This window comes from Balaenoptera musculus, chromosome 1 (assembly GCF_009873245.2).
Source record: "Balaenoptera musculus isolate JJ_BM4_2016_0621 chromosome 1, mBalMus1.pri.v3, whole genome shotgun sequence".
Taxonomy (NCBI): Eukaryota; Metazoa; Chordata; class Mammalia; order Artiodactyla; family Balaenopteridae; genus Balaenoptera; species Balaenoptera musculus.
In genome coordinates this window covers 50592703-50609860 of record NC_045785.1, presented here as the reverse complement: position 1 = coordinate 50609860, position 17158 = coordinate 50592703, and the positions used below count along the sequence as shown (strand labels likewise).

General features: G+C 39.4%; 1 protein-coding gene across 13 annotated transcripts in view; it reads right to left on the bottom strand.

Annotated features, from left to right (window-relative positions):
• Positions 1-17158, bottom strand: part of FGGY (FGGY carbohydrate kinase domain containing) — a 411376-nt gene that overhangs the window by 120354 nt on the left and 273864 nt on the right. For all 13 annotated transcript variants that reach the window (XM_036829988.1, XM_036830014.1, XM_036829956.1 and 10 more), the window contains 2 exons: positions 16583-16690; positions 1614-1675 (listed from right to left, as the gene is read on the bottom strand). In XM_036829988.1, the coding sequence (XP_036685883.1) occupies positions 1614-1675; positions 16583-16690 (170 nt within the window). The remainder of the gene's footprint in view (positions 1-1613; positions 1676-16582; positions 16691-17158) is intronic.

Here is a 17158-nt window from a genome sequence, read left to right as displayed (position 1 = left end):
ATCTAGGATAGTAACCTCCACCTTCGACTATCTCCCTTTTGCCAGGTACTAGCTACATGAATGGGGTTTCTCTGAAAATATTATAAAATACCTTACTTTTGTTAAAAAGCCCAACCACTAAGCATTATTATTATGAAATTCATTCAATAATTATTCTTCAAACTTATTTCAAAATAATTTTAGATTTACAGAAAAATTGCAAAAATAGTATGCAGACTTCCCCTATACTCACCATCTAAGAAATTAACATAAATACAGTATTATTACTAATCTCCATACTTATTTGAATGTTGACAGTTTTCCCCACTAATGTGCTTTTTTCTGGCCAAGATCTAACCCATGATCATACATTGTTTCTAGATGTAGTAGCATCTTAGTCTCCTCAAGTCTGGGACAATTCTCTAGTAATTCCTTAAGTTTCCTAATCTTTGAAGCATATTGGCTAATAATTTTGTAGAAATTACATAGGTTAATTCTTTTCTTTCCCAAACCCCCATTAGTGTGATCATGTTATTTATTATTAATACTATAGGTTCATTTTTTTCACTGCTTGTATTTCACCCCCACCACACACATCCATCTATCTATCTATCTATCTATCTCTCTTTTATTTATTTTCAGGGGGACATGAAGCATCGTCATGATTCTAAGAGTACGAGGTATATAAACAGGTATACTCAAAGAAGTGCTGCTCCCTCCTACTACCCCGTTCCCATTTCCCCATTATTTCCATCCCATTCCTACCCCACCTCCTATAGGTAACAACCTTATTACTTTCTTGTTTAACTTCCCTATATTTCTTTTGCATAAATGAGTAGATACACATATATTTTCTTATATCACCTTCTTTTTACATAAAAAGGAGTATATTATAAACACTCCGTTATGGACTTCCCTGGTGGTACAGTGGTTAAGAATCCACCTGCCAACGCAGGGGACGTGGATTCGAACCCTGGTGAGGGAAGAACTCACATGCCGAGGAGCAACTAAGCCCGTGTGCCACAACTACTGAAGCCCACACACCTAGGGCTCGTGCTCTGCAACAAGAGAAGCCACCACGATGAGAAGTCTGCGCACCACAATGAAGAGTAGCCCCCGCCCGCCACAACTAGAGAAAGCCCGCATGCAGCAACAAAGGCCCAACGTAGCCAAAAAAATAATAAATAAATAAAAAATATACTGTGCTTTCTTCACTTAACAATATATTCTAGAAATCACTCCTATCAGTTACTATCCTGTTTCACAGATGAAAAGACAGGCTTAAAGAAGTTGAATAACTTGCCCAAGGTCACATAGTTATTAAGCAGAAAAACTGGAGTTGAATCCAAGAAACTTTGACTCAAAAAATCCATGCTCTTTCTTCTATGTCAGAGCTTCTCAACCATGATTACTGGCACATTCTTGGAGGATCTCTAGTTTCTTTGTGAACTCTCTTAGATTGTTTTGAAAATTAATACATGTATGTCCTGGATCATCCAGATGACTATCTTATAACCAAGTACTGCCAGCCATTTTCATTGCTCACAGGATCTGAAAATCATGCAGCTGCCTAAAGTCAGTGCCCCCAGTGTGGTCGGGCATGGAAAGCTGTAGAGAACAGAGAGAGCTGTTACCTGGCTGTGGCCTTGGCTTGTAGTTCAGGGAAGGCAGCATGGCCCTGCACCATGTGATCTATCTGAAAAACAAGAGAGATGGGTCAATTTTATAGCTTCTCCAGTCTATGTTAAAGCCAGAAGAAGATATATTAAAATGTCTGTTTCTTTCAATTCTTTGTCTACAGAGGATCCAAGAATGTTAAAATGCTAACTCAGCAAGAGTGTCTCAGCTCTTTCAGAAATCTAGCTTTGTTTAACCAACTGCTGGCCTCTTGGATTTATAAAACAAAGAAGTTTAAAGAGAAGAACAGCAGGAAAAGAAACTCCCAAGGCTGAACTGGTAGCAGCAGGTAGTATCAGGTCCAAGAATGAGGTTTGACAGAGGCATGAGAAGGAGGTGTAACTCAGGGTAAATGGGGTGGAGGGGGGCCGGCCTGGGTGTTAAAAGCACTGACCTCTGGATTACATCATCCCCCCCCCCCGTTACCCCACGCTGTTACCCCAGGGCAATGTCAGACCCTGAATTATTCTCTGCGTCTTACTAATGGAGAAGCTTAGTGAAAGAGTCTATGAGGAGGGAGTCCCAGTTTAAAAAAACACAAAAAAGAGTTGCCCCAGAGCTGTCAAGAGAATCTCCCCTGACTGAGGAGTTATCGCATGGGAAACTGGGACAGAGCTCTCCAAGGACAGAAATGTCTGAGCTCTGCAGACAACCATCGTGTCATTTGAAATTCCACGTCTAGGATTTATTCCTTAATCCACTTGGTGGCTCTAAACAAAATAATATGCACTGTGCATCAGGAAGGGATGTGTTTCCCCATGCTGTGACTCTGCTTGCTAAAACACACCCAACAATGGGCTTGAGTTCCTGAACCTAATCTGTGTATGGCTCAATGTTTACATGAATCTCCAAAACAACCATTCTGACCTATTTATTTTCATTCAAACTACGAACAGACCGGTTATTGTGGCCTCATGGAGAGAGTTTCCCCGAGCATGCTTCCTGAGCGTCAGGTCTGTGTAAAGAGGACGAGATTTTGTTCTGGAGACACCGAGGCTGGGTCTGGGTTCTGGCTCTGATACTAACTAGCTATGTGACTTTGTGCAAGTCACCTAACTGCTCTGAGCTTCAGCGACCTCCTCTCCCCCTAACCCCGTCCTAGTCTCCTTTTAAAACAGGATTTCTGCGACATAGAGTGTGCCTACCATAATGCCAACAACAGAATAAATGATATCACCTAAAATTTACTGACTCATTTACCATATACCAATACTAAGCCATGCATTTTACATATATTATCTCATTTATTCCTTATAACCCTCCCGTGAAGAAGATATTATTAGCCACCATGGAGATGAGAAAACCAGGACTAGAAGAGATTAAGTAACTTGCCTAAGGTCATAGGGGAGTAAGTGACAGATCTAGTTCTCAAACTGAGGTCTCTCTGTACCTGAAGTCCTTGGTCTTAACTACCATGTCACATTGTCTATGCAACTTCCAGGTATAAGTTGTCAAATTCCGTTTGTGTAGTGCTGCAGAAATGTTTCAAAGTAATACCAAAGCGACTGGTGATTTCAATGGAAAGAAAATCATTCAGGTTTTGAATATTTACTTGCCGAAGGTTCAGTTTTGGGTTACTGCAATGAGGCACAGTTTGGACCTGAAAGAGTTTGCAATCCAGTCGGAGCATCACAATGAAGCCACTGGCATCAATAATGGATAATTAAAGCCATTCCTTGATTTGATGCTAGTTTCTATGGGAAGTGCTTTAGGAGGTCAGAGAAGGGAGATTTAAATGAGCTTCCCGGAGGAAGCACAGAAGCTCGCATGTGTCCCACATGCATGAATGCAGTTATTTGGTATTTACCGAATGCCTAATGCACCAGGTACCGGGACTAGGCTCTGGGATAGAGTGGAAAATAAGAAATACATACAATACATAATAGCATAAAGCAAGAAGTCAATAATTTGGCAATTACTGTATAGTTGTATATATAACATTTGGCAATTATTATATAGTTGTATATATAATAATTGCCAAGAACAGGCAGTTTGGAGGAGTAAAGGGCTAGAGGCAGGGGATACCAGAAAGGAGGCTGTGATGAGTAGAGATATGAAGATGGAAAGACGAATCTGGGTATAGACAGTAAGAAGACTGGTCTAGCCCTGAGACTGGCATATTATAGATGCTCAATAAGTATTTATTGGATAAATGTGGGATGTACAAACCATAATGGACCACATGCCCACAGAATACCATGTACTTCTTGGGAGCACTTACCACGCTTTATATTTGTGTCTGTTTGTGTGGGGCACACATTGGTCAGAGGGTAACTGTATGTTAAATTAGAGAATAAATGAAGTGGTGAAAATATGGATGCATGAGGAGGGTATGGACGGACAGTGGTTCTTAAAAGTCAGATAAGTGACTATTGTTTTACTGAATTGTAGGCCACAGGAAATTATTTCGATTTGTGGAGCAAAATAATGACAAGTTAAGGAAAATTAACCCAGTAGGGTATGTACAATGGGGAGAGGACTAGGTACAGAGGATAGGAAACACAGACAGGGCTCAGAGGCTGACACTGGGAATACGAGGCACGAATATCCCCTGCCCTTGCTCCATTGCAGCATTTATCAAGTTCTTCTATAACCATTAGTTTATATGTCTATCTCTTACCTTACGCTCTGAGCTCTTTTAAATCAAAAGCCTCATTATTTCCCATTCTTCAGTGACTACAATGCCTGGCATCTCGAAAGAATGAATGAGACACATTTTGAAGAAAATAAAACAAAACTTAGTGACTGAATAGTTACAGAGTATAAGAAGATCAGAGTGAAAGGATGACTTTGAACTTTTGGGTCTAAGAAAAGGAAATGTGGTCGTTTTAATCATGTCTTTTTATTTTTCTGTATTTGTGATGCTTTGGGATCTGGGGCCCTGTTGACCCTGGACAGACTGCCCTTTCCAGGGCTAGCCAATTCCTAGAGATAGTAAAGGACTCCACTGGCCTGTGAGCATGCCTTTCATATGCAAACTGACTAATACAGAGCACACCTCCTCACCACCTCCTCTATTTCCCTGCTCTGATCACCCCAGAGCCAGGTACCAGACAACTAGGGACAACCTTAGTGCTTCCCATTTGGCCCTGCGTGGTTTAGCCAGGCCCCTCTTCTTGAGAACTGTGAGTAACAAACTATCCTTTCAGTGGCAATCATCTCCTGATCTGCTGGTCTCATCATACCTGAATAATAATAAAATCCACATTTTAAGACAGTAGCTGAAAACACGGGCTTTGGAAACAGAATTAGGTTCAAAACTCATGGTCTATACTTATATTCTCTGCTACCTAAGTTACCTGACCTCTCAGAGCCTCTTCTCTTACAACTGTAAAATGTGGACAGTAAAATTTGCTTTGCAGGGAAGGTTGTAGTGAGTGATATATAGGTGGCTTTTAGATCATAACACCTATTATTAAAGAGAAGGAAGTACCACCAAAAGAGTAAAAATGGTTGGAAGAACAAGATCTTAAAAGGTCAGCTGCAGTTTTTTTTTTTTTTCCCCACAGCATCTGATGGCAAAGGCCCACCCTGATTAACAAAGAAGGAGCCAGTTTGTCAAATAACTGAGTACTCATTTCAAAAGTCTGGAGCGCCTGTTCCAAGGGTTGATCTTTCTACTTCTGTTCTCTAATGCATTTAGCACAGTATAGAAGATCACAGCATCCCATTAAGTGGTTATTTGTTTCCCAATGAAATAACAAGTGTGACCACAATAACTATATTTGCCAAGTGGTTGCCTTATAAATATATAGACAGAACTATCCTGACTCTATGACTCTTTTCTTGTTTCCTCCATCTTCTCAGATTTCAGCTCTGAGAGCTGGCAGCTGTAGGAGTAGGCAGAAAAGGCTACAAGCTATTTGGATAGGTAGGAAGCTTAAGCTGGGTGGAGTCAGATCTTCTTCAGGATGGCTTTTGGGTCAGGATCAAGAGGAAAAGACCATCTTACAATACACAACTAGAATTGTGGGTTTTTTTTGGCATTTCCTTATTAAGGTGGCACCTGCATTTGGAACATGGGAAAAACAGAAATGCAATACAGTATAACACAGAGATCATACATGGGTAGTATGAGGTGGCATCTGGCCCACAGATGTATTTTATTTGGGATATATAATGTTTTTAAAAATGAGCCAATATTTTAAAAATGGGAGATTTCACTTTAAGTCCAGATTTTGGTTTCTCTTGAAGAACTGGTGAACGTAAAACACTGGGTCACCATATTCCCCCATGGCAAGGGTCAGCTGGAGCTGAGTGGTGACTGATCCCTTCAGCCAGGCCTGCACCCTCCAGTTCGTGAGAGGCACCACCACTCAATTTATCATCATGATGGCACTAATGTTTTACTTGTAGTAGCAATCTATTTCTCTATGCCAATCTTTCTGTCAAAGGAGGGAACATGGAATTCAGCCCGAGAGTACTGAGAGCTGAAAAGAGAAACTTCTCTGTAGAAGTAAAAAAATACCTCTTTGCCTGGTCTGTTTATTCATTTATGCTGTCTGACTCCTTTAAGCATTTGCGTTTTTGACCCTTGATATGGCAGAGAGAACGCAGACAAGGACTCCTGAGACCTGAGCTCAACTCTGGCTCAGGGCATGACCTTGGACAAGACCATTTCTAATTCTCTCTCTAAAACACTGAAGAAGTTAATACGACAAATAGGAAAGAGTTTGTAAAATTACACAGAGAACTGCACTGCATGAGATAGCAAAACCGTTGGCAAAGAGTTTACAGGCAAGAAAAACACATCACAAAGGCAAATTTAAAATTTAAGAATTTTAGGTTCCATGATCATTTTGCTAAGACAAAGCTATCTTATTGCATGGTGGGTTTTTCTCTATTAAAATCAGTTTTATCTATTAGTCTTTTCTTTTTTCTTTTTTTTAATAGGAGATGGAGCAATCTGCTCTTTTTTAAAATTTTTATTTATTCATTTATTTTTGGCTGCGTTGGGTCTTTGTTGCTGCGCGCGGGCTTTCTCCAGTTGCAGCGAGTGGGGGTGGGGCTATTCTTCGTTGCGGTGCACGGGCTTCTCATTGCGGTGGCTTCTCTTGTTGTGGAGCACGGGCTCTAGGCACACGGGCTCAGAAGTTGTGGTTCCTGGGCTCAGTAGTTGTGGCTCGTGGGCTCTAGAGCACAGGCTCAGTAGTTGTGGCACACGGGCTTAGTTGCTCTGGGACATGTGGGGTCTTCCTGGACCAGGGCTCGGACCGGTGCCCCCTGCATTGGCAGGTGGATTCTTAATCACTGCGCCACCAAGACTATCTATTAGTCTTGAGGTTGTCTTTTCCCTTCTTTACAGGTAAAACAATCATTAGGCTCAGAGCAATGTTCATCACTTGTGACAACAGCTTTTTTTCCATTTGTATTTACCTGTAATGTCACTTACTCATCTAAGCTATTTCAACTCTTTGCTTACCTAATCTTCTTATCTCAAAGCAAAAACATTTTGCCTGATTTTTCCCAGCTTTCAAATTCTCATGAAAATCTAATGAAAGAAGAAAGCCCAATCTAGACAATTTTTTTTATACTGCTGGAAAGGACTGCGAGTTTCAATACTGAACAGTTCCTAGGAACAACAAACATTCCTGAGAGGAAAATATAAACTATGTGTTTTGTGTTCTTTATTTTTTTTAAAACTTTAATATAAGCTTTACATAGGACAATTTCTCTTACAAGTTGATCAATTCTGATTTAATGCAGGGCTAGTTTAGTCAATTTCATTCACCATCAAAATTGGTAGCTTTCTTCATTTTTACAGTTTGTTAGTTCACTTATTCATGAAACTAATGTGATATATGTCTACTTTGTGCTAGGCATCATTCTAATAACTCAGGATACAAAGACAAATAGAAGTCATCGCTTTCATAAAGCTCTGCCTTATGAAGGGAAAATGGGTATCCCAATATTCAAATATAGTCTAGCCTGATAAGGCTTTATAGATTTAATGAACGTTAATTGAACACCTACTCTGCTCTGGTCATAGTCAGTAAGCACAGGGGATTCAGTAGCAATTAAGGCAGGTGTACTTTCTGTCCACACAGAGATTATATTCTATTGACGTATAGAGTCAACAAATACATATAATAATTAAAGATAGTGATTAGTTCTTTGAAGGAAATGGATAAGTTACTGTAATATGAACACTGATTTTAGGTAGAGGGTTCAGGAAAGACCTGAGGGTGAAATTTAAGCTAAGACATGAAAAAAAAAAAAGAACCAACAATTTCCAAGTAAAGAGAAAGACAAATGCAAAGATTCTGTAGTAGCAAAGAGCTTCATATGTCCTAGGAATTGACAGGAGTCCAGTGAGACTAGACTGGAGTAAGTAAGTAGGAAAGTTGTATAAAATGAGGATAGAGGGGTAGAAAGTGGAGAAAATCAAGCAGGCCATGGCAAAGGCTTTAGATTTTATTCTAAGTACAATGAGAGGATACAGAAAGATTTTTTTTTAAACTGAAGTACAGTTGATTTACAGTATTTTGTTAGTTTCAGATTTACAGCATAGTGATTCAGTTTTTTTTTTCTGATTATATTCCATTACAGGTTATTACAAGGATTGAATATAGTTCCTGTGTTATACAGTAAATCCTTGTTGCTTATCTATTTTAGGTTATAGTAGTTTGTATCTGTTAATGCCATACTCCTAATTTGCCCCTCCCTCCATAACTTTGGTAGCCATAACTTTGTTTTCTATGTCTGTGAGTCTGTTTATATTTTGTATATATATTCATTTGTATTATTTTTTAGATTCTACATATAAGTGATGTAGTATTTGTTTTTCTCTGTTTGATTTACTTCACTAAGTATAATATTTTCTGGGTCCATCCATGTTGCTGCAAAAGGCAATATTTCATTCTTTTTCATGGCTGAGTAATATTCCATTGTATATATATATATATATGCCACATCTTCTTAAGCCAATCATCTGTTGATGGGCACTTGGGTGGATTCCATGTCTTGGCTATTGTAAATAGTGCTGCTATGAACATTGGGGTGCATGTATCTTTTTGAATTAGAGTTTTCTTTTTTCTGGATATATACCCAGGAGTGGGATTGCTAGATCATATGGTAGTGCTATTTTTAGCTTTTTAAGGAACCTCCATACTATTTTCCATAATGGCTGCACCAATTTAAATACATTCCCGCCAACAGTATATGAGGGTTCCCTTTTCTCCACACCCTCTACAGCATTTATTATTTGTAGACTTTTTGATGATAGCTATTCTGACTGCAATGAAATTGGAACACTCACTCACACCATATACAAAAATAAAGTCAAAATGGTTTAAAGACCTAAATTTAAAACGTGACACCATAAAAATCCTAGAAGAGGACATAGGCATTCTTTGACATAAATAGTAGCAATATATTTTCTTAGATCACTCTCTCAAGGCAAAAGAAATAAAAGCAAAAATAAACAAATGGGACCTAATCAAACTTAAAAGCCTTTGCATAGCAAAGGAAACCATCAACAAAATGAAAAGACAACCTACAGAATGGGAGAAAATATTTGCAAACGTTGTGACCAATAAGGGATTAGTCTCCAAAATATGCAAACAGCTCATACAACTAAATATCAAAAAAACAAACAACCCAATCCAAAAATGGGCAGAAGACCTAAATAGACATTTTTCTAAAGAAGACATACAGATTGCCAACAGAAGGGTTTTTTTTTTTTTTTTTTTTTTAATTTATTTATTTATTTATTTTTGGCTGTGTTGGGTCTTCGTTTCTGTGCGAGGGCCCTCTCCAGCTGCGGCGAGCGGGGGCCACTCTTCATCGCGGTGCGCGGGCCTCTCACTATCGCGGCCTCTCTTGTTGCGGAGCACAGGCTCCAGACGCGCAGGCTCAGTAATTGTGGCTCACGGGCCCAGTTGCTCCGCAGCATGTGGGATCCTCCCAGACCAGGGCTCGAACCCATGTCCACTGCATTAGCAGGCAGATTCTCAACCACTGCGCCACCAGGGAAGCCCCCAACAGAAGGGTTTTAATCAGGGAAGAAAAGTAATCTTATTTGCTTTAAAAGAAATCAGTCAGGAGTTCCACTTCTTTTTTTTTTTTTTTTTTGGAGACTTTTGATTAAATGTTTATTCATTTTATTTTTGCCTTTTTAAAAATTCTGAAGCCAGTATATTGTTTTTTCCACATCTGAAATATATTTTTTTAAATTTTATTTTATTATTATTATTTTTATACAGCACGTTCTTATTAGTTATCTATTTTATACATATTAGTGTATACATGTCAATCCCAATCTCCCAATTCATCCCACCACCACCACCCCTCTGCCCAGTTCCACTCCTTAAAATGGCTAAATAGTTCTTATCATATGAATTCTTTCCCAGATAACAATTATAAATGCTGATCAAAATATATCAAACAATTCTCTGAAGATACTGGAAAGTGACCAAAGCCAGGTAGAAACTGAGAAGGAATAGACACATTGAAGGAAAAAACAGTTTTATATGTGTTTCTTGATTTTACAGATTTTTGCCTGAGAGCAGGCCCTAATCAGTGCCATGCAGGACAGCTAATACTCAGATAGATAGAAATATGCAGTCTTCATAGCTAAGAAATGAGAGGTCAGAGTTCAAGGCCACGATAGCAACTAGAAAATAAAAGGTAAGGAGATCTCAGAAAGGAGAGAGACATAGAAAGGGAGCTCAACACTATGCATAAAGGTTACCTTAATCTCTGGATAATCTCTGAATTACATAATAAGTACCCCAACTGAGGCTTAAAGAACTCAACAAAGGAGAGACAAAACTTGGAGTTTGAGTTGTCATTAAATTACCTGCTTAAAAAAAATACTCTTCAGAGAAATAAGAATAATCCACTGTCTCTACAATACATCAATTAACAATGTTCAAGATACTAGACATATGAAGAAACAGGAAAATGTAATTCTTACTTAAGAGAACGGCCATTTAATGAACAATAACCCAGAGATAACACAGATGTTAAAATTAGAAGACAAGAATTTTAAAGCCAGTAATTTAACAATGCTTAAGGATGTAAAGGATAACACTCTCATAACTAACAAACAGATAGGAAATGGCAAAGAAATGGAAACGATTAAAAAGTAGAAATTCTCATATTGATAAATATAATATCTGAAATGTATGGGTCCATGAGCTGGTTGGAGATTGCAGACAGAAGAGTCAATGAACTTGAAAAAAGACCAACAGAGAGTGTCTAATTGAGAGAGAGAGGGAGAGAGACAGAGAGAGAAAGACAGAGAAATACTGGGGGGAATAAAAAAACCCAGAAGCCCTCAGGGGCTATGGAACAATATGGAACAAAGGTCTTAAAACTGTGTAATTGGAGTCACAGTAGGAGGAGTAAGAGCAAATAGGGCAGAAAAGACATTTAAATATATACATGCTAAAGATTTCCCAAACTTGGTGAAAGACAGGAATTTACAAATTCAAGAAGTATAGCAAACCTGGGGGAGGAAGGATAAATTCCCAAAACACCATATCTGGGCACACCATAATAAAAACTAAGATTAAGAGAAAATCTTAAAAGTAGCCAGAGAAAAAGAATACACTGTACATTGGGGAAGAACAAAATAAATGATGTTTGACTTCTCATAAGAAACAATGGTGCCAGAATACAATACATTGACATCTTTAAGTGTTGAAGGAAAAAAAAAGAAAACTAAGAAGGCGTGTTTTTGTTTGTTTGTTTGTTTGTTTGCCAGTAGGCCTGCAACAACAAAAGAAATGCTAAAGGAAGTTCTTCAAGCTGAAGGGAAATACGAGGTGGAAGCTTAAATTTTCATAAAGAAATAAAAAACAATGGAAATGGTAAATATGTAGGTAAACACAAAAGATTATGCTTTGTTTCTCAGAACTTTTTTGAAATATGTATGACTGTTATGGACTGAATTGTATCCTTTCAAAATTCAGATGTTGAAGCCCAACCCCCAATACAACTGCATTTGGAGATGGAGACATTATGGAGGTAATTAAGGTTAAATGAGATCATAAGGGTGGGGCCCTAATCTGATGGAATTGGTGTCCTTATAAGAAGAGTAAGGTAATTAGGAAGCTGTGCAGGAATCCAGGTGGGTGTACAAAAAATACAGTGAAAGCCTGGGCAGGAGGAGAGAACACGGAGGCATCTGTTTATGCAGAGCTGGTCTTTGTATCCATGAAGTCATTCCAATTAGCTAATGTGAGATGCTGGGGATACACCTACGTCTATATACCTAGATCCTGTCAAGGCTGATACACATAAGTTTCTCTCTCATGGCCTTACAAAGCCTGCCAACTCTATGTGCTTTCATATACTTGAAAAGAAAGGCACACTAACTGATACAATAATTGCTTCTCAAGGAAGTCTACAAGAGAACTGTTAAGAAAAATTCGGAAAGGCAGCTCTATAAAAGTTAGGTTCAATTCTGGAAAGATCTGGGGCTTCCGGTAGCTGACTTGGGTTTGAATCAAGGCTCTCCCCATTTACAACTGTTAAGACACTGATCAAGTTACCTCACTGTTCTGAGCCTTAGTCACTAGTAAAACTGACATAATAAAACTGACCACATAGACATGCTGTGAAGATCAGATGAAATCCTGAATCTTCATGAGGGCGCCTCAATGTGCTGAGCATAGAACAGATTCTCCCAGTCGGCTGTAGGGGTAGTGCAATCTACTTTTATGTGCTACAATAAATTATAATTGTCAGTTCCATATCCAACTTTCCCACTAGATGATAAGCCACTGGAGGACAGGAATCATGTGTGACCATATTCTTGCCTGGCCCAGAGTAATCCCTCAGGAAATCTCTGTAACATGCTGGAAAGAGTGACTGAATGAAGGGATGACATCACTACCTCTAACCGGGACAGCACTGAGGACATGGCAAGCTCTTCATATGGAAGAGCTGGCTGACCCCCCCTGAGGCTAGCCCCTGGCTGAGGGGCTTTGGTGATAAGGAAGGAGGCAGACAGGCACTCGCAATGCTCCAATTCTAAAACTCCAAGAGCTAGAACCCTGCAAACATTATAACCCTGTGGCCCAAATTTATAAATTTAAATTCTGGCTTCAAACAATTCAAAAGTAACTCCCCACCAAGCCCAGTTGTCCCAGAAAGCCAATTCCACCACAAGGGCAGCTTAGGAAACTATCTTAGGCTCTCTTACGCGATGCCTCCCCCAATAAAAATGACTTCAAGTAAGACAGAGAAGAGTGCTTGGAGAGAGGGATGGCTGAGGTCCAGTTGGAAATAAGCTTCAGCATCTGGACACAGTGACTGTACCAGTTGGTGCTCTGTGGAAAAAGCCTGGGCAAAAAGTGATGGTTTTTGCAAAACTATTCTGGAGAGTGTATCAACAAGCACGAGACAATCTTTGATGGGTGTTTGGTGAACTGAAGTAAATCATCCATGGGAATGGGGTATGTGCCCTTCTAAGAGGAAATAAATAGCAGCAGCACAAGCTTGAAATGAGTGAAAAACAAGCCCAAATCTCAGACAGATGAAATTGCAAAGGCTCCAGAGCCAGAAAAGATCCTATCCTATTTTTTTCTTCATCCTGAAGTTAACCAGATGGAGATTTTTTTTTTAAAGTACCAATCTATTCATATACTTGGAATGAAGGATTTTGCTTTGTGATGGAAGATCTGTATTTAATTGTAAAAATGAAACAAAATATCTTTTTTCCAAATCTAGAGTTTAGATAAATTTTGTTTCTTTTTTCTTTTTTCCCTCTCTTCTTTCCCCTCCTTTACTTCCCTTTTCTTCTTCTATCTCTTCCCTTCTGCTTTAGATGATATATTTACAACTGCATGTTTATAATATATTCTGGACAATGTAATAACAGAGCAGCCACTTTCAGACATAGCATATGAGAGAATATGTACATATGAAACACGGAATAAAAGCAATGTAACTTCCTCTTATGGTGTTCTGTATGATGACAACAGGCTGTAAAACCAGTGATAAACCAGAATAAGTAAATGGAAAGGAAAGGTGAGTACCAACGGAAACAGGTAAAAAGGCCATTGACAGTGCATCAGGAATCTCTCCAGGCTGTGCTTGCTGCCCTGAGTTTCAGTTCCTCATCTGTAAAATATGGATAATAACTGTACCTAACTTATAGGGGTATCAGAGGATTCAATAAAATAGGACATGAAAAGCTCTTGGAGTTGAGACTGGGATATAAGTCTTCAAAATAAATATTAGGCATTGTGATTATTATGAGTATCATTCAAGGATTAACACGATTATATATATATATAAATCTTTCCCACAGGAAAATGTACTCAATAAGGTACAATTATTGTTGTTATTATTATTACCATCATCATTGTTATTATTTTTATATCTCTTTATTTCATAGGTGGTTTCTGTCTCTTTGCTTGGCCTCTCTGGACTGATGATTTATTGGACAGTCTGTTTTGTTCTTGATTCAGATTTTGCCCCATTATGCTAACTTCTCGACTTCCTTAGATTTTGCTTTCTGTAACACAAGGGTAGGTCAGTCATACCCCGTTCCTATGTCCAATGAAACTCTATACATAGAACTGCCCTAAGTGTAACTCTACATGCAACTTCATTGGTTGATGATGCAAAATCAACTAGCTAGATAAAGACCAGCAAGTCCCATGATTCTTGTCAAAAACCATAGTGGACTATTATGAAGATTTTATTAATGGCCAGAAAAGGGTCATTTTTAAAAATTTAAATTCAGGCTTAGGAAACAGGCATAACCAATTCTTGCCCACGAAGATACGTCATAATGTTTGGGCAAAGATGGCTTATATACATAGCAACAGAGCCAACTCTGAGTCAAATACTGGGAAAAGCATTTCTAGACTGACACAGATGGTCAATTAGTAAACTAACTCTCTGAAAACCTGTTGATGGACAGCTTCATGGACAATGCATCCTGCACAAAGAGTTAGTTTACTGGATTGTTATCCTTGTAAAAAAGACTCTGGGTTGTGTCTGTTATGAGTTCTGGTTCTCCTAAGGGTAATTATACCATGATGTGGGCTTGAAAAGGGCTATGTTTCAGTAACGGGTTTTCTATGTGTCATAGAAAGGGAGTGGATATTTAAGTTGAAAGTTGTGTAAATACATGACACTAGTTTAAATAGGAGACTGTAAAGTTTCAATCCCACTGTACCTTAGGCATAGAGTGATGTCTTTTTCTTGACTTTTCTAGAAAAGTCTAAGTGGTTATTAAGACCTATCAGATGTTATTTAATTTATACTCACTGTGCTTCCCTACTAGACAATGAGCTCCTTAAAAACCAGGGACTAATGGGGGACTAGTTCATGTATCTCTACAGCCTGGCACAAGAGTGAAGGCACAAAACACGCTCTTTGAATCCAGCCACCACCTATGTGTGCATCAACTTTGAGAGAGAACTTGAGGCAGCTAAGAAGAAAAGAGAAACACACTAAGAAATGGAAATCAATGGTTATTTGTATCCACATCCAGCTTGAGATCAGATCACTTTTGATTTGGCTGGACATTTAGAAGAGCTGGTAGGGGAGCAGACCATAAGCAGGTGACTTCAATACAACATAGTGAATGTGAGGCTGAGTAATTGAACCTGGGTCTTATTTTCCCTTGCTTTCCACATTTAATCCCTCCAAGGTCCGCTGATTTCTTGACCTCAATTCTCAGTCATTATTGCCACTGTCCATTATTGCCAAAGTCCTCATGGCTTTTTGTCTGTGGACTAACCTATTAAAGCTGGTCTCTCTTCATCCAGCGGTGCACCCTCAGGCCTTCTTCCTGACGGCTGCTAGCCAGTTTTTATAACAGAGATCTGACAACACCCGTCACTATTCCAATCTTTCACCTATTCCCCGTGGTCTACTACCTGAAGTTCAACTCCTTAGCATGTTTTACAGGGACTTCTTCTATTTGGTCCCTGCCCAGCTCTCTAACTTTTATTGTAAGTCATTCTTCTAAGAACAGTTTATGCCACAACTGAAATTCTGCAATTACCCTCAAATAGGCCTTGCTATTTTTCACTCCCATGTCTTTGTTCCTATGCAAGTTCTCTTACCTAGAAGAATATCCCTACCTTTCTTTGTCTGGTTGGTCCCTATTTATCATTAAGGTGCAGTACAAATGCTTTCTCCCCTGCAAAGAATTCCTTAATCTAGTTTTGTGCGAACTCTGTGCCTTGTACCTCTGATATAGTACTCATCTCACTTTTATAGATCTTCTGTCTTCCCTATGAGATGACCCCATGAATTCAACACATTTTCTCCAAGCACCTTCTACAAACCAGGCGCTGAGCTAAATACAAAGAGAAGTATGATATAACCCATGCCTTTAAAGAGTGCGTAGATTTCTGGAAAAGACAGATTATCTCAGAATATGCTAAGAACTGGAGTTACATCTTAAAGATCAAGTAGAACTAGCAAGTGATAAAGAACTCTCCGAGTAGGGAAAGAAGCATATACAAAGGCACAGAGGAGTAGAATAACAGGAGCCATGGGGAAGCTGTGAGTAGGGCAATCTGGCCTTAGTGACAAGTACATGGGTGAGACTGGAGGGGACAGACCACAAAGGGAATGATGTGCCCAGAAAACTATCTGAGCTATGTCCCAAGGGCTACAGGGAACCATTGAAGGATTCTGGCTGGAGATTAACATAGTCCTTTTTACAAAGTAGAATATTACTCCTGTTGCCGTGAGAAAAATGGGTTGTTATGAGAAAGAAAGATAGGTGAGAAGATGGGTTAGTCATCAGTGCGTGGATCAACATTTATTCCTTTGGCAAACACAGGCTGCATATGCTCCATATGTGAGACTTTAGGCTAAGAGAAAGTTAATTCTTCTGATGTAGGAGTCTGCAAATCTTCCAGATCCTGGGTATACGGGGAATGTAACAAAATGGACTAGTCAAGGGTGTAAAAACATTAAAGACCATACGAAGAAAGTGTCAACTTACCAATTTTCCAGTAACGCTCTGGCCACCTTCATTCAGCCAGAACCCAGGGACCATGGCTGAGAAATAAGGGCCCCAGACTCCTGGTACAAAGATTGGGTTTTTGCTGATCTGGAAAGAAAGGGGCAAAGTATGTGAAAATATTGTCCCTCAAGGCTAGAAGGAGCCTTACCCTCCTCCCATGTGATGTTTCTATGACCACGAAATTCAGCTTCTTATTAAATACCTTTGATGGTGGGGAAGTTAGTCCTGACAAAGAACAGGCCTGGCTTCACCTCTGGAAACCTTTCTGATAAACTCATTCAGGTGTCAAGGTAGCAAAAGAGATCATTTTGGAAAGAAACTGTTCCTGGCCAGCTCCCTCTCTGTGGTAGGCTGATTGTAATAATGGTCCCCATTTTCTAGCCCTCCCTGCTTCCACCCACTGTGCAATATGACTTCGCAGCATCTCTTGTTGAGAGGTGGGGTCCCCACCCCTTGAGTCTGGGTCAACCTTGTGACTTGGTTTGGCCAACAGAATGAGGCGGAAGTGACACTGTGCACCGGTTTTCCAGGCCTAGGCCTCGACAACTGTGTGCT